The sequence below is a fragment of the Penicillium angulare genome (genome assembly GCF_028827245.1).
Source record: "Penicillium angulare strain IBT 27051 chromosome Unknown utg000004l_segment0_segment0, whole genome shotgun sequence".
Taxonomy (NCBI): Eukaryota; Fungi; Ascomycota; class Eurotiomycetes; order Eurotiales; family Aspergillaceae; genus Penicillium; species Penicillium angulare.
This window is the reverse complement of record NW_026623163.1, coordinates 8,738,339-8,761,772: the sequence shown is the minus strand read 5'-3', so window position 1 is coordinate 8,761,772 and position 23,434 is coordinate 8,738,339. Positions and strand designations below refer to the sequence as shown.

General features: G+C 45.4%; 8 protein-coding genes across 8 annotated transcripts; 4 read left to right on the top strand and 4 right to left on the bottom strand.

Moving 5' to 3' along the window:
- Positions 1–1,977: 1,977 nt before the first annotated feature.
- On the bottom strand, positions 1,978–2,560 carry N7478_007199 (uncharacterized protein; the record flags this gene model as incomplete). Its single annotated transcript, XM_056923413.1, has 2 exons — positions 1,978–2,198; positions 2,263–2,560. The coding sequence occupies 2 exons, from the start codon at positions 2,558–2,560 to the stop codon at positions 1,978–1,980; spliced, it is 519 nt and encodes a 172-aa protein (XP_056781450.1).
- Positions 2,561–4,250: 1,690 nt separating this feature from the next.
- On the top strand, positions 4,251–5,115 carry N7478_007198 (uncharacterized protein; the record flags this gene model as incomplete). The annotated part of the gene is made up of 2 exons (XM_056923412.1): positions 4,251–4,546; positions 4,620–5,115. The coding sequence occupies 2 exons, from the start codon at positions 4,251–4,253 to the stop codon at positions 5,113–5,115; spliced, it is 792 nt and encodes a 263-aa protein (XP_056781449.1).
- Positions 5,116–7,024: 1,909 nt separating this feature from the next.
- Positions 7,025–7,371, bottom strand: N7478_007197 (uncharacterized protein; the record flags this gene model as incomplete). The annotated part of the gene is made up of 2 exons (XM_056923411.1): positions 7,025–7,189; positions 7,240–7,371. 2 exons carry the CDS (start codon positions 7,369–7,371, stop codon positions 7,025–7,027), a joined length of 297 nt encoding a protein of 98 aa, XP_056781448.1.
- Positions 7,372–7,642: 271 nt separating this feature from the next.
- Positions 7,643–8,611, top strand: N7478_007196 (ankyrin repeat domain-containing protein; the record flags this gene model as incomplete). Its single annotated transcript, XM_056923410.1, has 2 exons — positions 7,643–7,652; positions 7,704–8,611. The coding sequence occupies 2 exons, from the start codon at positions 7,643–7,645 to the stop codon at positions 8,609–8,611; spliced, it is 918 nt and encodes a 305-aa protein (XP_056781447.1).
- Positions 8,612–11,482: 2,871 nt separating this feature from the next.
- N7478_007195 (uncharacterized protein) lies at positions 11,483–12,362 on the top strand (the record flags this gene model as incomplete). Its single annotated transcript, XM_056923409.1, has 2 exons — positions 11,483–11,543; positions 11,602–12,362. 2 exons carry the CDS (start codon positions 11,483–11,485, stop codon positions 12,360–12,362), a joined length of 822 nt encoding a protein of 273 aa, XP_056781446.1.
- Positions 12,363–14,856: 2,494 nt separating this feature from the next.
- On the bottom strand, positions 14,857–16,679 carry N7478_007194 (cytochrome P450; the record flags this gene model as incomplete). The annotated part of the gene is made up of 3 exons (XM_056923408.1): positions 14,857–16,255; positions 16,342–16,412; positions 16,464–16,679. 3 exons carry the CDS (start codon positions 16,677–16,679, stop codon positions 14,857–14,859), a joined length of 1,686 nt encoding a protein of 561 aa, XP_056781445.1.
- Positions 16,680–18,197: 1,518 nt separating this feature from the next.
- Positions 18,198–19,405, bottom strand: N7478_007193 (zinc-binding alcohol dehydrogenase family protein; the record flags this gene model as incomplete). The annotated part of the gene is made up of 3 exons (XM_056923407.1): positions 18,198–18,726; positions 18,790–19,057; positions 19,114–19,405. 3 exons carry the CDS (start codon positions 19,403–19,405, stop codon positions 18,198–18,200), a joined length of 1,089 nt encoding a protein of 362 aa, XP_056781444.1.
- Positions 19,406–20,447: 1,042 nt separating this feature from the next.
- Positions 20,448–22,165, top strand: N7478_007192 (cytochrome P450; the record flags this gene model as incomplete). Its single annotated transcript, XM_056923406.1, has 4 exons — positions 20,448–20,858; positions 20,924–21,563; positions 21,624–21,865; positions 21,971–22,165. 4 exons carry the CDS (start codon positions 20,448–20,450, stop codon positions 22,163–22,165), a joined length of 1,488 nt encoding a protein of 495 aa, XP_056781443.1.
- Between the last annotated feature and the right edge of the window lie 1,269 nt (positions 22,166–23,434).

Below are 23,434 nucleotides of genomic sequence, written 5' to 3'. Positions count from 1 at the left end.
TTTTTTTAAATAGTGCCGCAGATTCATATCAGCTTATTGGCTGGATTTGGCCCTATGGAGCTGACTTGAAGCATGACGAAACAGACACTAGTCAGAATTCGTCGTGTTGCGCAACGGCAATAAAGGCACCACTCTTATGGTGGGAAGAATCATGCAAAAATATCAAGCGATAATCTATCACCGAGGGAGGATATCAGCATGTGGAGCTATAGAGCATCACACTATAGAATCTTTGAGCTGTTGACTTTTGGAATATTCTGTGAGGAGTTGAACTGGCATTCTTCGAACATAATCCATACTTTGGCCCCTTATCACCCAAAAAAGGTCTTGCCCCCACTTTCTCGTGTTTTCGTGTGATGGGTTTGCTGCGTGACGTAAAATTCCGACTGTGATGAGTGGTTCTCTGGCTCGTGAGATGGGGGCCAAAAGCAAAAAGACTTTCCAAATAAAGCGTTGTCACACCAACAAAATATTGAAAACAAGCCCAAATCGCACAACAAAGACAAATGCGCCATGTAAATCTCCGATCCAGGGTTGAAGCTTATATCTTTGTTTGATTTGACCCAGATGCAGTTATCTCATTCGAGATTATGGATGGCCACAAGGGCAGCATAAAAACAAAGGAAAGAATAGGAGAGAAGGGCAGGGCACCGAATATGTTAACAGGGATTTATATTAGGGATTAAATGGCTTTCATTCTGGGCTGGGCTGGAACATCAGGATCGCCGAATATTTTCCCAGCTCAGCGTACTTTGCACAATTCGGATCTATCTGCGAGCATCACAACGCCAAAACTTTATTGAGCCTTGTATGGAGACTACAGTATAATTTGAAAAAAAAATTACTCTGAGACAAAACACGCTTTGTTTCTCGACCCGTACCTATTAACGACGCTAGGCCATATAATGTTATTATGAAAACAACACCTGCCGAAAAGATGGTAGTATAGATCGTATTGGGCTGTACTGTCCAGTGATTAATTGTAAATTACTTTATTCTCCCATGGAAAGTCTCCCATGGAAAGGTCTGGGGCAGGATCAAGAAGAGAGGGGGAAGGGGCAGGTTCAAAGACGTAGCTGTCAAAGAATATGATGAGTGGCTTGCATCGAATATAACCGATGATACCCTCAAAGCTGGATTTCGACAAGCATGTCAGATAACGCTGTCAGTTGGCTTTGAACTTAAACACATTTACAAGGATCAAAACCCAGAATTCTTCGTCGGCAAAGGGATCAAGCCCGGAATTGCCCGGAGTTTTGCGGAAAATAATTGTGACTGGGTTGAAAACGCGAAGAACAGATACCTGTTATTGAAATGGTATAGAAGAATGTGTTGGGGTTGGGTTTTGGCGTTTTGGTATGTGTTGGATGTATTCGCCGTATTGGATGACGCGATTCCTCTTCATAGTAGACGAGCGATCTCTTTATCATTATTCCCGAGAGTTGCTAAATAAAACAAGTGCGTCCTCTGCAGTCAGGCGACTAGACGGTAAAAATCGCATCAATCCTTGAATCACATGAAGTAGAGGTTTAAGTGTTGGATTAGGCACCAACCCAGCAAACTTCCGTTCAAGCCTCGACGTTCCGTAATCTTTGAGCAAAATGAGCAACAGGCTTATTTGTGCATCAGTCTGTTTACCTTCTTCTAGTTCCAGATCATGGCTAGACCTCATCAACATTGATGTCCACTTAGACTCCCACTCGGCCGGCAACCTCTCCACAAAGCCAATCATTTGGAAAATGAGGACTTCATCCTCGCCAAGATACCAGAATGGCCATGTCGTGAATAAGAAAGCATAAATCTACAATTGATATCTCCGTGAGTATTCCTGCTTCAAGGAAAGATATGTTGACACACCATGCAACCTGTGCGCCATAAGTCGACCCGATAATCAAAACTATCCGTGAAAATCGTCTCCGGTTCCCTCAATGAACCTGGCTGGGCCAGCTTTTCAGGTTCCTGTCCTTGAAAGAAGCCCTATCCAAAATCAAATAGTCTGATATCTTCGTCGTCCTCGTCTATCCAGTCGTCCCATTGGGCTGCTTTGACCAGCTGGGACGGCAATCCATTTCCTAAAGGCGTCCCGTCAACCCGGGTCAGCGGCTCAACTTCCGGGAGTCCGAGAACATCAAAAAGCTGCTCCTCAGTCTGTTCCCACAAATTAGTGCAGATAAATGCGATGTTTCGGCCACTAATGTCTAGTAAGAAGTGAGTACAATGGAAGCGACTCTCGCATGGACGTAGAGGGGGAAGCGACCTCACCTCCATGGCACATGCCGGCACTGTGAATGAACTTGACGGCTTTTAAAAGCTGCGTAGACATTCGGAGTACGGTTTCCGAGCAGAGCTTGTCGTGGCTCTCATGGTAGTCTGCAAGGACCTTATCAATTGAAGGGCCAATTAATTCAAATACAAGACATTGGTGGACTCCGTTAGGGCCTTCGTGGGTGAAGGCATCAAGAAGTTGAACCAAATGATTCGAAGAAAGCTCTCCTCGGGAATGCCTTTCCAGATATTTCAAGATTTGCAGCTCTCGCGATGCCGATGAATCTGCTGTCATGATTTTCAACGAGACCCATTGATTGCGACTGGCGTGAGATTAGCTAGGAATGAGCAAAGCCAGTCAGGGATAAACTGACTATATGTCCTTTGCAAGCCATACTGTGGAAAAGCCACCCCATCCTAACTTGTGATGTATCTTGTAACGATCATCTTTGAAAGTATTTCCAAGGTTGACTGGATGATATCAAAACCAGGCTGGTATCTTGATAATGACTCCTGTGTGTAGAGATGGTTTGCTTTGGCAGAATATAGATAGATCCATGCGTCGGAAATTATTTGGTTATTGTCTGCCAAGCGGCGATGAAATACATCAAGGAAAGAGGGGACTTTGACTGGCCGAATTCAGTTTAGCGCGATCTGGGTGGGGCGCTGGGAAAGATAGCCAGTGTGTCCGAGGGGTAATCTGTTTTCGAATTCTACTGAGCGCTACCTTGTCTGAATTAATGCTGCTACCTGAGCTTTAATGTCCGTGATCCATAAGCTAATAACCACAACTTTGCACCGACAACAACAAGGCTGAACGGGTGACTGCCGATCGGAGCTTGATTTGGAAATTGTGCTTCCCCTTTGTCGACCTATCAACTTAAGCGCACCTGCACACACTCACTCGGCGTCGGTAGGAAACGCCCATTTTCTCCCATATTCCCCACGTCATCGATTCAAGGGTTTGCTAGAAAGAATACAATGGGCCGGAGGGAATGTGTCTTGCCTCAAAGATACTCCGGTGCTGCTTGACGTGGTACCAACAACGCTAGGTAAATCCAACAGCGCGTCGCATCTTCTACTAATTTGACAAAGAAGATCAGGGTAGACTAGGCAGCGCTACGCTTGGGCCAACAACCACGTTATCGCGGATACGTTCGAGCAGATCTAGATGCGGCTCGCAGGGGTAGTATTGGGGTCATGCCTGTTCGTGGTTGGCTCGGAGCCCACACCACCATACGGTATCATTGGCTGTTCGGGAATGAGGCCTAATCCATTCTGGAAGTGGTTGCGAAAAATGATCGACGGCGGAGAGATGTGCACTGCCTACGGATGGTCAAACCGCGCCGCTGATCTTTAATCTGCCCTACAGTTTAAACTGCTAAGACTTTTCTTTTTTAATATACTGATGCTTAGTATTGCGTATATTGGAAAAGCTTATGCTCTGTAACCTACCAAGTGGATATTCTTGCCCCTTAGTGAACAGAATCTTCCAAATCCAATTTGTCAACACCGTAATCTTCTTTTATTTAATTGGTAACTACGCTTTTCTAGGAATACGCCCGTGTTCCAGCGAGGCGCGTCTAGGGTGCTGTTTTCTCTTGCAGCAAGTAGGGTAGGTGGGTGTGGAGAGAGGGCTATGAATCCCACATGATGACCCCCTGCCCCATACTACCCTTGTAAGTTTTCCCAGACAAAGAACGCGTGCGCCATTTACGGACTATCTATTTTTTAAGATTCAAGTTTTTCTTCCACCCCAACAACGCTAGCCCGAAGTAAGCTAAGGGGTCTGACACGCAGAATTGTACTTAATCACGTTCACATTCCTTCGAATTCTTCTTTATCTTCTTTCGTGGCTATCCTATCCTCCTTTCCTATACTTCTTGCTTCCTTTTGGTGATCATAGTCGAAGCATTGCGCCTGTCACCTTCTATCTCAACTTATCTTCCTTGCTCTTTATTGAACCAAAGAAGTTACGACACAAAATGGGGTTGGATCCAAAGGGCGAGTTTACCTACCGCGATGGCGTCGCTGTCATTCAACTGTTCTTCTTCTCGGCATTCCTTATTCTTGGTTCCGTGCTGTGTTTCCGTCATGGATTTAAGCGTTCAGATGGATGGATCGCCATTGTCACCTTGTCTATCTTGCGTGTACTAGCAGGTGCATTCCAGCTTGCTTCAATAAACAACCCTAGCACGGCAACCTATGGAGGCGCCCTCATTTGCCAGGGAATTGGTCTTGCTCCACTGACCTTGCTGAACATGGGACTGTTCGTCCGATTGTAAGTTGAACTTCTGATTCTAAGACCCGTCTTATGATGTGAGATAAATTGGCTAATCGAATGTCACCAACAGGAACAAATGGGTCACCATCATCCCTCAACGAATATTCAGCGTTGCCTCAATCGTGGTTATAATTGGTCTGGCACTCGGCATCTATGGTGGTTGGTCATCCGCCGACGGCGACATGTCAACCAACAGTGAACTCAAGGCCTCCGTCATCATCTTCCCCGCAGTGTATGTGCTTTTCATTGGCATGTTCGCTCTCTTTGCACCCAGGTGGAATGAACTGCCAAAGCCTGAAAGTGGACTCCTTGCTTGCTTCGCTGTGTCTATCCCTTTCATGCTTGCGAGATACCTGTACAGCATCATCGGAGACTTCTCGCAACATCTGCGCCCCGAATTCAACCAACTGACCGGAAATGTCACAATTCTTCTTTGCATGGCTGTTCTGGAGGAGATCTTTGTTGTCGCGTTCTTTGTGATCTCGGGCTTGCGGTTGGCGAAGCTTCCCGAGTCTATGAGAGACAAACCCGAGGGCGAAACAGAAATGGGGGCTCGACGCTACTAATCTCTCGATGGGTGGAACGGATTGAATCTCCGCGTTCATATTTGTTATTATCAATTGACACGAGTTGGTGGCACGACATCCTCTTGTTAATTGGCGTGTAATGTTTATCTAATTTTTCCCGATTTCTCCAATTTCCTTTTGACTCCTAATTGAGCGCGTAGTCATTTTTTGGCTACATGATTAGCAACCTTGAGTTAACTACTTTATACTTTCACACCGATATGAATATTTACACAACATTATATGTACAATCCTTCTATAAGCTAATTGACACTCTGGCGCACATTTACTCGCATAAATTCCTAATTTGCTCTGATGCAAATTCATCAGGCCAAATGATCATTCCAAGTTACTGAAGCATAGGTCATTTCAGTTAATTCTGTAGTTGAATAATCCCGAATCCTGTGTACATCCTCTCTGGGCCTTGAGCACGTTCAGCTTTTCAACATACGACGCGTCTACACGTCTTGATCACACTCGAACGCCACATTTTCCACGTTGCCCACGTTGCCCGACCCCAAGCCCATGTGGCCACTGAGCCACACCCCGTATTTTCCATTAACTTTGAAATACTAAGATTATGCACGCCTCCCTACAAACCAAAGCCAGGGAGTAGCTAACTGACTCGCACAACACGGCTTTCCATGAATTTAGTAGGAGGGATCCACCAACTTTTTCCCTTGGCATATCAAATAGAATTGAAGATAGCTCAGGGCACTAGGCGTAGCTCAATCCCGACGCCCAAATTGCCTCTGTACGTTACTTGAAACATCGACATCAAAATCATGATCCACGGCTTCACCGATGCGTGTAGCGATCGGGCGTTATCTCAACATTGTAGTGTGGGTAAAATGCGATTCATGGTTACATTCAAATTGGAGTTCTTCAAATTGGAGTATCTCAAAGACTATACATAACAGATATAGATATGGATGTAGTAAATTGGGAAAGTGGTGATTCTTTTCGGCCAGGCCGAGAGCATAAAAAGCACCCCCGAACATAGTGTACGGCATTTCTGACCTATAGAGGTTCATACCATTGCATGGGTCATAAGGTTCCCCAACTCCTATATCGGCTCAGGAAGGTAGACCGGTCATGCCACGGCACCACACGCATAGATACATATGCTGACGCCCGATGGTAATTCGGCCTACCCGAAAATCCACGGAAATAAGACGACGACATCGGGAGACACCTTCCTTTGGCCCTGGCGCGCGTCACCCAATCCTTCTCTCCGTTCCCCGTACATTTCAAGATTCAAGGTTGATCCACAGCCTTGCAAGTTTGATCGACATATGATCTAACCCAGAACCCCCTTTTTTTCATGCTCCGCAGAAACTTGACGGAAATCTCCTTGGTTTCAGAACCTGAGACGAACTACAATGCTCCACTTGTATCTTTTTTTGGTGACTGATGAAACTTCAACACATTGCTTACATTTTTGCTTGGGCCGTTGCCACTGGTCTTATTTCTCACTTTCCTCCACTTATTAGTGGCTAGTGCTGACTTTATTTTCCAAAAGGGAAAGCAAGATGCTATGCTAGTCCAATCCGGGTTTCTGGTCTTGCAGGGGTCTGCAGTGTTTCTTGGCGCCCCACAGGGAGCATCAGAGCGGCTCGGAGCCATTCAATGAATGCTTATTCTTTCTGCAGGGAAACTGACACAAACCTTGGAAGAATGTGACCATGCGCGGCAGACCCAATAAACCAACTTCGATTTTAAGTAAGGCATATTACCTCATATTTGTTAGCGCTGCAGATCTGTAAAGCTAGTCTTCCAACATGTTGGAGAACGGAGACAGCTCTTGCTGTCCACCGCCGAATGTCGCAGATGAAATGGCCCCGGGGCCAAAATGCCCCCAGGAACTAGCCCCGGACGAACGACCCACTTTTATGATCACGATGAATGATCATTCTGCACTTTCCGCCGAATGTCCAAGCATTTCTTGCAGAGAAGGATTCGACCAGTCCACCTTTGCGGCCTGTGCCATCATCGCTGTTAATAGCCATTCATTATCAACTTGTCCCCGTTCGGCTTGGGGGCGCATTAGACTAATGGGGCGTAAACGCACAAACTCAATAGTGACGAAACATATTTTTCTAAGAAAGCCGAAATTATGCTAACCTCTTCTAACCAGGTTTGGTCTGCCTGAAGCACGTCGGTTGATCCCAACTCCACTTGATACGGAACAGCGTTGAATACGCATTTTGCCACGGGGCCACTCTGTTTCACTGGTCTGATGCGTTTATCGGCCATGTTCGACCACGGCTGGTGCTTATGCGCTATAGTCAATAAATAACTACCATAGCCTGCATAAATTCATTTCGTTCTCCTATACATCAGGATCAATACCCCACTCGGTGCTATTAAGGTATTCTTATTAAATACCAGCCTCATCCTACATTTGTGAGGCCTGCATCTGAGACGAAAGATACCCCCACGCTGCGCGTTCACGGTATTACGACTATAGCATTAATTCACGTCCTACATTCATTCAACAATCTTTTGAAAACATCCTTTCTACAAAATGTCTTCTGGTATGTCGATTCATGCTTCATTATCCCCCTCCTTACTAACCCATGTCATAGCTGCTCGATCATCTGGTTTCCCTGAGGGTACTAAGAGACGGCGCCGTGCGCCCAACGAGCTCGTCTGGACTCAACCCCGTACTATCTCACCTTCTCTTCACACAAATGCGAGGACAATCTCCGCCTCGCCTGATGTCTCAGCCAACAAGAACCCAACAATAAAGCATTCCTCACAACCAAAGCAGCCGCAGGCGGCCAACATGACTGGTTACTTAAGTCCATGCAGTCAACCAAGCACCATCCCAGATATGCCTGACTGGAAAATGAACCATGAATTCCTCGACTTCGCTGGTCCGACCGACGATGCCATGGTTCAAAATCTTTTCATGTCTGACGAAAGCCTCTTTTCTACTCCCCAGTCTATGGATTCACATTCGTTCTCCATGGGCATGGACACCGGTTTCATGGATCCCTCAGTCGCAGGAATGCTTAACGACGGTATGGACGGCCTTGATCCATCCATCTCCACAGATCCCCGTCTTAGCGTCTCTGGCTTAAGCGGGTTCAGCGCCATTCACCTTGCCGCACACTTTGGCAAGCTCTCCATCATCCACCTTCTACTCTCTGTCTGCCCCGAAGATGTAGACTTACTCAACCACGAGGGTCAAACTCCTTTACATATAGCCGCTTCCGAAGGCCACATCGAATTAATCCCTGAACTGCTTCGGGCTGGATCGAACGCTCTTATGCAAGATGCCGAGGGACGCACTGCACTGCACTTGGCCGTCCTAAAGGGCCATTCAGATGTCGTACGCCTGCTTTTGGATGATAATCAAGGCCAAGCGATGGTTCGAATCCCTGATAGCGCCGGAAGAACCTCTCTGCATCAGGCCGTTATGCAGGAATCTGGCCAGGCCGTGCGATTGATGCTTGAGCGGGGTGCTGATCCTCGCGCCCCCCTTGGTTAAGAAAGAACTTGGAAGAGCACTTGGGTTAAGGCTAGTTTGATAATGCCTTGTTGTGTCGGGTTATATGACACTCTGGGCCTTTTGCATTGTGGATAGGCGAATCCTTAGGTTGGCTCTTCACCGGACTGAACAATCTCTGCTGGCGGGGTGAATAATTCAGCTTATCTGGCGGAGAAGACCGAGGCCGAATCTACCACGCCTGTATCACCACCACATCATGTCGTTAGCGATTAATGCAGCGAAAATCTTTGTTATTTCAGCGATTGATTATTCTACTTCTTTGAGTACTTTTACAACATAAACTTTTGAAATATGAAACTAGTTTACGACCAAATATCTTCTTCTGTTCCTTTCTCTTGATGGATACTTAAAGAATAAAATAGCTAAGACGAGCGACCTTCTATACTAGCCTAATAGATTACTGCATTGGTTGTGTACTCTTCCTCCCGGCATTCGAATTCTTGAACCTTCCCAGGCCTGAGCACCAAGATAGTCGCCGCTAAGCGTAAGCTTATTCTAATGTTTGTTTATTACTCCTATGATTTAAATTGAACTAGACTTCCAACTTTCCAACACAGAGGCGCCATGATGTCTCGCCCAACTATTACCATCAGGCCTATGTAATGATTGAATTGCAAGCGGGGTTGAGCATGACGCTCTCGTATGATGCGTGAAGGATGAAGGAATTGCAGGCATTCTTGCAGTAATGGACCAAAATGGAAGGAGATTTGATCGGCCATGGCCGCCGTGTAGAGCTACTAACGTCCATAGTGCAATTAGCTTAAGGCTGAGTGGATGACGATGGGGTAATTGTCAGATATGAACGGCCCTCTCCTAGCACGTCATTCCCACTAGCCCCTGTCTGTTTGACCAATGGCCTAGCGTTCGCTTAGTGTGCCAACCATACGGCCACTCTGTCGGCAATAACCGGCCATTCCACTTTCAAAGCGATGTCCCACTTCATGTCCTGTGGTTCTATTCATAGCTTTCGGTGATAACCTCACTCTATGTGATAATTTTGTATGAATACATGCTACCTCACCTATTCGCATGTAAATTTGCATGGCTTTGAGATATCATCTCTGTTGCAGAGTTTGTTTGCCACGATTTGGGGGTTCCGAGGAAGTAATTGGTGTTTTCTCGTACCACGTCAGGATTCTGCATGGTGCATGGTGCATTAGTATTTTATTTTGCTATTGGATGCTATGACCTCATTGGGAAAATGGGGTTGTGCGAAGATCTACAATATTAAAGCCCCCATAGTAATTCCTGTCAGCAGCCCCACTATACGTGTGGTCTAATCTCTCCCTCTCTGCGCATTCTCCTTTTTTGCTTAGATGTTGGCATAATATAGATTATGTACAAAACATGGGTCAGTAGGAGTTTCTTGATCAGTCACACCGTCACATGCACTAAGGCACTTCGTGAGCTTATTATTCAACTAGGGCTCCTTGTCCGCGGCACAGCTATCAAGAAACCCACCAAGACCAAATCCCGTAGAGAGTCTGGGCTGTAATCCACGGCATGCTCGCATAAACACGGGAACTCGTGGTATGCAGATATTTTGGCATCTAAGATTCAAGCGGTCGAATCCACAAGCTGCCTTCGCCACGACTTCCAGTCTCAAATCTACATGGTAGAGTTGGAACCTCAACGCCCGATTTCGGGCGTGGCTCTCCAATAGCACGAAAGATTTGGTTGTTATTCCCAATTTTTCCGATCTCAGATACTTTAATTCGGCTTTTACATGCATATGGTAACTACGATTCGCGCGTTTTGCGTTTAAGAGGCGAGAGTGGTTGATCATAACTATCAACCCCGACATGAAACACTTTTATGGAGAAATCAGTGGCGCGGTCAAATGAATTGAAGAAAAATCAATTCTTCTATCTAGTTACTAGAGTTATCTCCCAACCGGAAAATTAGTGATACTGGATCATTGCAAAGTCACCCTAAATTTTTGTTTGTATCTCTTTAAACTGAACCATATCTTGCATCACTACGTCATTGCAGGATCTCAATCGTGGCTTTAAATCGATCTATTATAAGCATAAGCTCTCCGCCAGGGCTAATGAGTATTTTCTCATCCTTTGGATCCTCTGGCAAATGACCTGGCACGGCACAAATAAAAGAAATAACAATAAATAAATAAAAAGTGGACCCCGTACCAAAGTACGGCCAGCTCCGTGGGGGCTGAAGAAGATGACGTGAGTTGATTTTCTCTGGATAAATAAAGCATGGCGTGCAGAGGAAAATCCGAAACAAGCTAGGCGCAAAGTCTCCACCGCTTTGACTCCGTACGATTTCCAAATGAGGTTATTCAAAATTTCCTCGTCCACAAACGGCAATCTGTATACACTTATCATTGGGCGATTCAGCGCCCGTTCGCTCAGGATTCCGAGTCTGGTTAGTTTAAAATCGCAATGAAACTTGACAGTGGCAATCATCAGTTCTGCGACATGATAATCTGGAGAAGAATCCAACAAGAACATTCCGCGATCTTTTGAGCCGCTAAAACCTCATGTCTACACTCCACTTCCTTCCTGAAAGACCCTAGTGTGAGGCTTCTATCATCTGCGTCTCACTATGAACTACGCCCGGGCGATCAGAGAGGCAAAAGATCATCGCAAACCATTGGTTCGAAACACAGAGATATCGGAGTCGTTTCAACAACAGCCTATGGTGCTCGCGTTCCCTACATGGGAAAGTGGAGATGGATCAAGATGGCGACTACCGTGATAGAAGCTCCCCGAGATAGAAAGGGTACAAAAAGCCCTCTCGTCAGGAAGGCAAATTCAGAAATCCATCGAGTTTTCCTTCTAAACATTATACCCTCAATCAACTTAGAAGTCTACGATTATCATATTCAAAATGCGTGTTCTTATGCTTCACGGTCACGCTACTAGCGCCACCATCTTCAAGGCGCAGATGAGTGAGTAGTACTCTCATTGACAGCATCTATGATCCCATAGCTAACAATTATTCAACAGTGCCAATTATGGGCAAGTTAGGCAATGCCTACACATTTGACTTCATTGATGGTCCTGTCTCTTGCGCGCCACCAAAGGGCATGGGTCACCTCATCCCAACTGCCTACACGTGGTTCAAGACACCTTCCCTCGAGGGACTTCGTGAGAGTGCCGACTGGCTCACCAACTACATTGAGAAGAACGGCCCATATGACTGCATTTGCACATTCTCCAAGGGTGCCGTCCCAGTTATCACAATGATGATGGATGAGTCTCGTGAAGGTCACGAGCGACGCATGCGCTGTGCGCCCAAGTGCGTCGTTTTCATGAACGGAAGCATCGAGTATGCCCTCCTGGAGGAAAACGGACTGCCCGTCTCCGACCAAGCCCGCCGCACAAAGTACAAGTGCGAGTCAGTGGTCAAGGCCAAGCAAGATAGCATGGCTGCAATCTCAAGAGCTACTGTGAAGCCTGTTGGGGGCATCTGGGACGACAAGAAGGGACTTCTGCACAACTCTAAGAAAATCCCGCCACCATCCAACTGCTATGGTTTGGATTTCAACTTCTTGCCCCAGGAGTCTTTGATCAACATGCCTAGTGCCCACATCGTTGGTGCTAAGGACCCTATCTTCCCCTCCGGTGTGCAGCTGGCCAACCTGTTCAACCCGGACCTGCAATCATTCCACGACCACCAGGGTGGACACGATCTGCCCAGGACACCACAAGTGACCAACCACATTGCTGGTGTCTTCCGACAGCTGAATGTGGCTACCAGCGCTTAAGTGCTTGAAACCCATGGCAGAGCCATTTGTTACGAATTTTCTTAATCAAGTGCAAAGATGCGGGTCGTCTGAAATGCAGATCATACATGGAATTTATACACGGGGCGGCGTTCACATTGCTATTCATACATTCCATATGTTCATTTTACCCTAGCAAAATTGGAGTCAATCTTTTTCCATTTCAAAAAATCGTTAAAATTGTATTCTGGATAAAAGAGGCATAATCGACACGTAGACTGGAGTAAGTACGCATAGCCATGTAAAGTTTCTAGTTGGCGAATCCCCCATACAATTCCTTTTTACTCAATATGGAAGCACTGTATTTTTCATATTCTCCGAGTCGCCCATTTCATGAAGCGGTTCACCTCAGGTCACTGGAACTTGAAGGTGATGACTAGAGAAACTGACGTATACTTTACAACTTCCTCTTCAAAGTCTCCATTAATTGCTAGTATCTAGCTATGAACGCCACGGACATACTCTGGATTTTAATAAAGGAAAACATTCAATTTCCATGTTTTAAGCCCTGGGTAGTAGTAGTAGTATTAAGTTCCAATGGGTTTTGCAGGCAGTGGAAACTCAAGTTCAATTTGTTTAACAGGTCAGAAGTAACTGAGATATTACCTAGATATAGCATTCTTAGATTGATAGTTTCGCACATTGTGATTTGTGTCTAAATCCAACATTTTGTGTCTTTGAGGTATTGGCAAAATTGTTGAACTCCCATATTGAGAGAAGTAAACCCGCATTTTAGGTTTAGCTGCCGTGTTCACTTGCAGCACTTGAGTACAAAAGCATGATTAGATATTCTGCACAGCACAGTTAACTAATTCTCGAGAATGCCCCACATTGAATTGGTACACGGACAGACGAAGTCACTTTAAACCGCGTTGCGATGGGCCGGTGAGGTAACCGCGAAGCAAATATAAAAAAAGATATACTAAATTGTGTTCTATTTTGCCCTAAGAAAGAATGGAAACCACATTCAAAAGCACTATCTTTTTCAGACAAATGGATTTTTAATAGAATATGTAGACATAATATAAATAATATTTATTATGTTAGGTGCATTAACTATTTTAAGTAAAAATCCTATAGTATCTGCTTTATATTTAATGAAATATTTTTATTAATGATATGAAAGATAGTTAGTATTTTATTATTTTGAAATTTTTTATTAATTTTTAAAAATGAATTAGTACTTTTTATCTAAAAAGGGATATATAGTACTATATATATACTGATATATACCATCGACGACAACGCTTGACCCGAGCCCAGCATGGGACAACCATGGACCTATAATAAATATGGTTATATACATTAGATCTAATGTTTGACGAAAACTTTACATACACCAGTAGTCTTGCGACGTGCTTATTATTATTTTTGTTCTTCTTTTCCCGTCATGATCACTTCGAACTTATGTGCCCCATGGTACATAGATACCGCTCATCAGATAACGCTCATTTCTGCCAAATTTCTACCGCTCAGTGAACTGACCTGACACAACGCGACGCGACGCGACGCGACATAGTTTCATTATTTGCCGGGTGGAACACGCATAATTGGTCTGATTTGACCTAACTGCTGCCCGTAATCTGCCTACAAGCCTATCCCTCCATCAAGTATGGCTACTGAAGAGGTTATGGAGCAGGCGCCTACCGTGGCTCTTACTTCCAGTTCAGAAACAATTGACGAGAACGGGAGACGATTTCCTAACCGTGAAAGGCGATGGCTTAGTCGCGACTAGACTTTTCCTTGTTTCATTGACCGTCATGTCAAAATATATCCGGACGAATTCAACACGGTGGATGGGTCTGTCACAATTGTGGACTTGCTTCCGCACGTCATATCTAAAGATGCGTCTTCTGTTCGAACAATCCTCTGATGAGAAGATATTGCAATGGCGACACTAGAGTAGTGGATTTCCTTACCATTCTAAGAAAAGTCAACCTTTGGCCATCTTTGCATCCGTTCAAAACTTGTTCCGCCCTCGAGATCGTCCGTCGCATAATTACGGCCAAAACGGGCCTTGACCATGCTAAACTTTGCAATGGAGGCGTTGAATGTCTGTTTGAGAACCAGAAATCTGAGTTTGCTGACAGGGTAGACAAATCCTCAACTCAGTCAGCGGCTCGCAGTTATATCCTCTCCATCAGAACTAGGTCGAAGACAAGAAAGCCTGACATTGTATGGAAGAAGGGTAGTGTTGAAGACATTCGTGCGATGGCAAACTCGCATCAATAATTCCCGCTGATTTATTCCCTTTTCCCCTTTTGTTTTCGGTTTGTGTCGTCTGCACTAAGCCGCTAGTCAAAATCTGAATCGGAAGAAATGATCTTTACAAAGAGCTTTGATTTTATCATAATAGGCATGAATTCATACTAGTTTGACTATGAAAAGAATAAGGTCTAATTTAAGTTGTCTCCCGTGAGATAAACGCCAATACCAAACCCCAAAAATGATTCGCTGATGAATGCAAGGTGGATTTTTACCATCCATCCACAAGGGTCCACTTGACATCGAGGCCGTGAAGAGGTCTTGATGACAAGCTACCGAGGGTGATTGGCATCTTCTCCTCATCGTGAAGCTCTTGATCAACAAGCTCAAAGTTGAAGCGACCAACCCAAGCACCGACAATGCAAGCCATCTCGGCCTTGGAGAAGCCTTGAGCAACACAGCTGCGGCTACCCTGGAAGAAAGAGAGATTGGTATACTTGTTGGTGCAACCACCACTGGGCTTGAAGGTGCCATCGGGGTTGAGGAATCGGTGAGGGTTGAATACACCAGCATCAGGACCCCAGAAGCGAGTGTCACGCTGAAGACCCTTGAAGGGGACAACGATCCAAGTACCCTTGGGGATGAGAACACCATCAATAACCACGTCACGGAGAGGCTCACGCATGTTCTGTGGGATAGGTGGCAACCAGCGGAGAACTTCATGGGTGAATGCTTGCATCATGGGCATGTTTTCAAGGTCAGCAGAGGTAACACCTGCACCGTTCTTTTCATCATCGGCGTTGGGGTCTGGGAAGACGCGACGAGCTTCCTCACGAAGGATAGGCTGCCACTCGGGGTGTAAGCAAAGCATGTAGATAGACCATGTGATTCCAACGGAGATAGTTTCGTGACCAGCTGCCAGGAAAGTAGCCATTTGATCGATAGTGTCTTCCTCATCGGCATTCGCAGTCTCGGCGTACTTGAAGCACAAACTCAACAGATCCTTTCCGGTGTTGGTCTTCTCGGCTTCTTTCAAACGTCGCTCACGCAGTAGACGGCGGAACTCGCCACGAATGATAGGCACGGCGTTATCCTGAGCAGAGTTCCACTTGTCGGGAAGCATGTCAACGTACCACTCAGGGATGAACACCTTGAGCATAGCATGGGCGACGTGACCACGAGATGGCTCAATGGATTGACGGTAAGCGGTCGCCATTGGGGCATCCTCATCCTGGATTGAACCGAAATCCGCACCAAGGGTAGCCATTCCAATGATATCAAGAGCAGCACGAGATGACCAGTTACCAATTTCGAAGACGGCGCCTTCATTCTTAGACCAGGGGATTGTTTGGGACTCAAGGACATGTTGTGTCAGCTTCTGAGTCACCTCGCGGGTCTTGCCCCAGAAGATAGGGAACATTTCACGGATGTGCTGAGGAGCAAAAATAGGCATAAAGACTCGGCGTTGATGGCGGTGCTTGTCAAGTTCAGCGAGAACAAGACCCTCGCCCAGAACCTTTCCGGCAATAGCCTTCGCTGGGGAGGGCTTCTTGAAGTCATCGGTGTGGGTAGCAATATGTTGTACAGCCTGAGGCGATGTGACAATGACTCGTTGCATGTTTAGGAGACTTCGGTAGTAGACAAATCCTTCATTAGGAACTTGATACATCCTGGATAGAGAAAGTTTAGTTAGCAAATGAAGGGTTCCCAGAGTTGAACATGAATTTAGAATTCGGGTATGTTGATGGGTACACACCATCTTCTCTCACACTCGCCAGTGCCATTCATGAAAATGTCTCGGAAGTGACCATTTAGCCAGCTACCACCCTGTATTCAGTTAGTATTTGTCGATTTTGAACAGAAAATGGGTTATCTTACCTTGACCTGGGGCAGCTTGGTAAGAGGGGTGAGGTATAGTGGCCAGATGATTCTGGCATAAACAAAGTATCCAAAGAGAGCGATGGATTCCAAGATAGAGAAACATCCTAACCAGCCAACACGGGCTGTGAACCCCTCGTCTGGTCCATAACGAGCTACAGCATAGGTTGCCCCAACTATGGCGATCTGGATAAGTTTCCAGACAATAGGCGCCATCTTTGCGCTTGTTTCAATAAGATAATGGAATAATTGTCGTAAAGCTCAAATACGAATTAAGAAAATAGTATGAGTAAGAGATCGACTGTCGATAGTCACAACCAAAAGTCAAAGTATAAGTGAAGGAGTCCAGCCAGCTGGAGTTGTTCAATGATGATGCGATGAATTGAAATCTCTGTTTGAGCGGCACCAACGCCCTGTTAATAAAGCAATTCATCTTCGCATTCGACTGAAATCCGTGGTAATCTCTGAGCCACCCAGAGTCGAGTAGTTTCAATGCCGTTTCCATATGGGGAAAACGATATGTCGTTTGCGTATTTCCTAGAGCAATGTGCAAATCAGTCAGCCCACAAGGTTGTATAATCTGGCAATATTTCTTCACGCAGACAACTCCATAGGCCAGAATAATCGGACCATGCGTTTCAACATCTCGCCATTGATGTTGCCGAATTCGGCAAGCTCGATGTCGTTTATTCAGAATAATAGGCTCAATTTGACTTGAACTTTCCTTAATTCGCTTAGCGGCCGATCGTTCTTCACTGTAAATTAGCCATATTCGACCAAACGAAGTAAGCCCCAGTGTCGATCACTCGCCTTATAGGTCGGAAAATACCTGAATTGCCTGATGGGACTTACATAATATGATGTCTTGGCCACAATCTGGGGTTAATTTGCCTGTATGCCTACAACCTAATCTAAGCTACTTAGAGAAGGTGGGGAACATGTTGCTGTTTAAACGAAATACGAAACTTAGACCAAAAAGGTGATGGTTTCAGCGCCTCAGCGCTTGCTTCCTAAAAGAGATTCCTCAATAGGCACAGTGTGGATTGCCACCAGGGCACCGGCTTACTTGCCACTGTACGATTTCTGTCTTTTATTTTGACCGAGGACGATGAACATCGTCAGTATGATTTTGACATATGAATGGCCATGTGCGCCCTTCTTTGGTCGTGATTGTACTTAAGCTGGATAATTATCCCAATATTCTGTAGGCGTGTCTAATAAATCCGTTAAGTGTCTTTCGTAGTAGATATAACATGGGTCATAAGTATTGAAAAAAAAATTAAATTGCACATCATTCGTCGTTTTTCAATTTTATTAACTCTTTTTATCGTGCACCCATCGCTACTGTCTCTCTTATGTCTATTTGTAATATGACTTTATCCGTAGATGAGGGAGAACATTAGATTGCGCATGATTCGTAGTTATTCAATTTTATTTCCTTTTCTTCAGAAGACATTCGCCGTGATACTATACAAGAAGTGAACAATTTTTATCGTATGCGGCGTATTTTACGGAGTTGAGAAACATGTAAATTAGGAGGAAAAAATAGGTTTGCAAAATAGTATTCCTGTCGAATCTGACCTGCATATACTAAGGAATAATGGTACATATGTTTGAGTATGAGTTTCTATAAAGGGTAATCCAAAAAAGTGACATTACTTAGTTAGGCAATCATATGCCCCGCAGTAATTCCGTTGTATCATGCGCCCGTGAGAAAAAGGTAATTTCGAAAAATTATGGGACAGAGTAGACCAGCTTGGTACCAGAGATCTCACCGCGACGAAGCTTCTGCACACCTTCCTTCACACCTGCCAGTCCATTAGGCTCGAGCTGCAGTGGGTGGGGCTTGATCGCTCCAGTGTCCAGCATGTGCTGGAGACGATCGAACCAAGGGTCACACAGTGCACGAAGACGGGGCTCAGGCTCGCACTTGAAAGGAGCAGGCCAGGCACAAGGGTCACCAGCAATACGGGTAGCCAGAATCCAGTCCGGGGTGATAACCTTGCGCTTAGAAGCCAGAGTATCGTTGATAGGGTTCAGCGCGACATAGTTACCACCGGCACGGCCCATGGCAGCGTAACAGAAACGCATCGAGTGATCTTCGGAGATACAGTCAATGACCCACTCCAAGCAGTTGCCGTAATCCTCACGGATCTTTTGGGCGCAGTTCTCAGACTTGTAGTCGTACACGTAGTCCGCACCGTAAGACTTGACTAGATCGAAGTTGTGGGGCGAGCAAGTCGTAATAATAGGGAAGCCACAGCTAATTACTGTGTTAGCGTATCCGAAACCTAAGAAGCAAAGGGCAACTAAATCATATACTTACTATTTCAAGAACTGCATGATCATAGTACCAGTCGCAGTACTGCCACCATATACCAGAACAGGGGCGAGTCCTCCCTCTGGCCTCTCACCATCCAGAAGGCCAAGAGACCAGGGCATAGCCCAGAACATAGACATACAAGCCGAAGCAAGAGCCGTTCCCAGAGTGGCAGCCTCTTCCATAGTCATATGCTCTGGAACCTTCAAGGCCAGAACATTATCAAGTTTAATATATTCAGCGAAGGCACCGCCCTCAGGCTTGAATTTGTTCACTGAAGATACATTGTTAGCATAGTTCGCCCATGTGTTAGTTCAAATGATAGCTTACTTCCACTAGCACTACCGCACACACGGTCGCCGATCTTCAGATTACGGTGACCATCCTTACCAATGGCAACGACGCGACCAGCGCAGTCGAAGCCCCAGATAAGACCAGGAGTCACGAACTCAGAACCCATAAGCTTGGTATCGACGGGATTCAATCCTATCCTCTCAACCTTAACGAGGACTTCATGGTCCAGAAGGGTTGGGATCGGTAACTTATCCGACACTTCATATCCAAGGTCCTCACCGGCGATGAGGGCCTTCATTGTCGGAGGCAAGTTCGCGATACCAGGCATTTTTGTTTAATATTTGATGAATTTGTCAAAAGGTGTAAAGTGAAACGAAGGAACGACGAAAGAAGGAATGCTGAATTGCCCGCTTTATGTGATGTTCCTTCTGAGATAATTTAACCTAGCGATTGTTTCCTAGGTTATAAAGATATATGCTTTGACAATAAGAGGAAGCCCATGAATAGTACAGATATAATCCCACCAGACGCCCTGGACAACGTATTCTGATTGGCTAATTAGCAGCCCCCAATCTCCTACTATGGGCAATGACGTACTAACCTAGCAGTGGGGGCTTACAGGGGCTTCTAAGGCTTATGGGGGCTTGTTTCAACCTTGAGAGCCAGTTCGTTGCCTTTTTTTTAAAAAAGAAATTGATTTTTGCTGCGTCAGTGGGGGCTCAATTTCTGTAATGCCATGCATCTGGATTCGTCAGGGTGAGCTTATGCTAGTGTCAGATTAGCTTATGGCGTCAGTGGGGGCTTGACTCTTCAGTGGTTTTAGCAAATAGCCTCGCCCAGTGGGGGCCGATTGTTATTCTGGTTCGGCCAGGCATTAGCCCCTACCTCGGTTCTCCATCCATCTTAGCGGCGGCTAGGCTCGCGTGCAGATCTTGACAGGTCCATAAATGTGTAATTATAGTTCATAGTAGAGGAGAATTCAGGACCACGTGAGGATTGCTGAACGGTCAGATTCTAATTTAAAAAGTTTTTTTGGCCCTCCACCGGAGAATCTGAGTTGCGGGGGCCAAGTTTAGCGGATTTCCTTACAGAGAAGATCAATATCCTTTTTAGGAAATAATCTGAAATCAGCAAACTAGTTGCATGAGTCTGGGCTGATTGTCTATTCCTCTCCTTGTCATCTTGAATTTGCACATTGTCTGATTCCAACGCAGGTCGTTGAATATTGCGCAAGCTATCCAATTCTACCATATTTTCTCCATATCATCGACATTGTCAATTTAATACTCCATATTTTCTACGCATTTTCTATCTGACAGAGTCAAATTGTTACACGAAGTGAGTGGGTAAAGCACAACGACTTTGACACCATGCATTTCTCTTATATTATTGCCGGCGCGGTATTGGTGCTGTTATGTGCACGAATTCGTCGATATTTGGAGATTCGAGCTTTTAAAAAAGCCAATCACTGCAAGCCACCAGTCCGCAGTCCCCAGAGTGAACGAATTATTGGTTGGCGAGCGTACAAGTTGATGAAAAAAGCTCGAGATGACCATGTCGCTCTGCCAGAATCTTTCAACAGAGCCATGAAATTTGGCCGCACTCACACTATTATTATCCTGGGACATGAAGTCATTACAACATGCGATCCAGAGTGCATTAAAACTATTCTTGCAACCAAATTCACCGACTTTGGTATTGGTCCCAGAGAATCCGCATGGGGACCTCTATTGGGCAGGGGAATCTTCACCACGGATGGCCCATCATGGCAGCATTCTAGAGTAGGTCTCAGGTTCTGGCTTTCCGTCAAATAAGGACCATTGAAAACATCCTAACATTTTAATAGGCTTTGATTCGTCCTGGTTTCACACGTTCACAGGTTTCCGACTTGGAAACATTTGAAACGCATGTACAAGCTTTAATTTCATGCCTTCCCACCGAAGATGGCGTGACAGTTGATTTGCAGCCCTTGTTCTTCAATCTTACCATCGACAGTGCTACGGACTTCTTACTTGGGCACTCAGTGCACACTCAAGGAAGCGCACCTGGGACAGCCTCGCAGGAGTTCTCCGAAGGGTTCGACTACGCAGCATCATTTCTTCACAAACGTGAGGAAGTGGGCAAGCTTGCATTCCTTGTTGGTGGACGTAAATTCAAAGAGGCATGTGCCAACGTTCATAAATTCACTGATGGATACATCCATGAAGCTCTTCGTGGTGGCAACAAAGTTGGTAGATACAACTTGCTCGCGGAGTTGGCAGAACAATCCAACGATCCTATTCAAATCAGAAATGAGTTGTTGAACATTCTACTTGCAGCAAGAGATACAACTGCCGGCTTGCTTAGCAGTGTTTTCTATCTCTTGTCTCGTAACCCTGAAAAGTGGGACAAGCTAAACCAAGAGATTGAAGCAATGGCGGGTGGTCAAATCCCCGACTATAAGGTTCTGAAGGAGATGCCGTACTTGAAGGCTGTCCTCAATGAGAGTAAAAACCTCCAATCCTTTTTTTTTCCGTCAGAAAAAACATGCTGACACTGAATAACAGCTCTTCGCCTCTTTCCTCCGGTACCAATCAATGCACGCTATGCACTAAAGGATACTACACTTCCACGTGGTGGAGGCCCAGATGGGCTATCCCCCATGTTCGTTCCCAAAGGAGCCCGTATGTTCTACTCTGTCTGGGCTTTGCACCGTCTCCCAGAAACCTGGGGCAATGACGCAGAGGCTTTCCGTCCTGAGCGCTGGTTGGATGAGAAGAACCCTCTACGACCTGGATGGGGCTATCTGGTGAGTTTACTCCATTCCAGACGATCATGCTTACCCCTGCCTCCTTGAAGGAGTTGCCAAACTCAAAAATCCACAAGATCCAGCGCGCTAACTTAACAAATTAAGCCCTTCAATGGAGGGCCCAGATTGTGCTTGGGGCAGCAAAGTGCCCTGGTTGAGACTAGCTACCTCGTGGCTCGGATGTTACAAACTTTTGGGCGTATTGAGCCTAGAGATCCTTTGCCCTGGAAGGAGCATTTGGCTGTTACCATGAGCTGCCAGAGCGGCTGTAAGATTGCGTTGTGGAAAAAGAAAGATTAGATCTACAGTTTCTAGTGGTGGAAATCTTTGATATGTTTTATGAATATGATTAGCAAGCTCTCCTATAGTACCAATGCATTATTGCTTCAAGTTTGATCAAATAAATTAACCATCTTTTTTGATTACATGTTGTTCACTGAGATTAATTCACACTACATTTTCGACGCCGTCTTTTCAAATCTTCAAGTTTGCAATTATTTGAAAGATTAAACATATTTGGCTACTGTTGGTCTAGAAATGAAACTTCAAATTACAATTTTGAAAGTAAAGCTTGAAAATACTACTAGTACTATTGAAACCTCCCATTCCTGCTATAAAAAGATTCGGGATGTATATTTTAAAATGCTACCTTTGAGTTTTGATTGAGACATCGAATTGAACAGCACACGACCTTTGGGTTTAATGTGCTTAGAATATCCATTTAGTCTTACATTGGCTGCTTAGTAGAGTATCTTGTTGACCATCTAGGTTAGTATGGAAGAATGAAGAACGCCCTACTCACGTGCTACTACTTTGTGAACCATCATCAATATTGAGATTACTTGCCTGAAGGATCAATTTGCATGTATGGCTAGCACATCTCCAACTTCCATCCAATCAGCACTAAAAGCCTTGGGGCGTGAAGTGCTGACTATGACGCACGGGGCTGGGGAAACTTGATAAGGCTACCTTGATGCCCTCAGACAACACGGGGCCAAAAGCTGCGACGGGCTAGTTCCAACAGCTGCAGTAATCTGTGTTAGCAAGGAAGCGCGGTTACTCCAGTGGAGCTTGTTTCAAGACGGATTCTAAAAGGGTTAGGTCATCGTTTCTTCAGAGGCTAGTTAACTATGATGTACGTAAGACTAATGACCGATCTGTTGCCGAAAACCCCTACTCATTCTCCTCCAGTAAGCGACCGTATAGCCCCCAAGCATGAAATGAAACACTCCACTCTCGTGGTCGGAGTTATTCTGGAAGAATTGGCCCCGGGGACAAAAGAAAACACAATGAACTAAATAAATCTTTAAAGTTCCCGAATCATCGTCATTGTTCCCGATCATGCACCAATCACACTAATCAAATTTGGCAAGTCATTACTGTTTTTGGGGGTTGCCACTAAAAAGGCCCCCAATGGGGGCCCAAATGTGATAATGGTCTAAGACGCTCCTGGGAGTATATTTTGGGGGCTTTGGGGCCGTGCGGGTACCTGTGAATATTGGCCCCACTGGTCTACTACACTGGCTTGTCAGGCTGTATGCATCCTGCAGATAGCGTTGATTCGTCAGA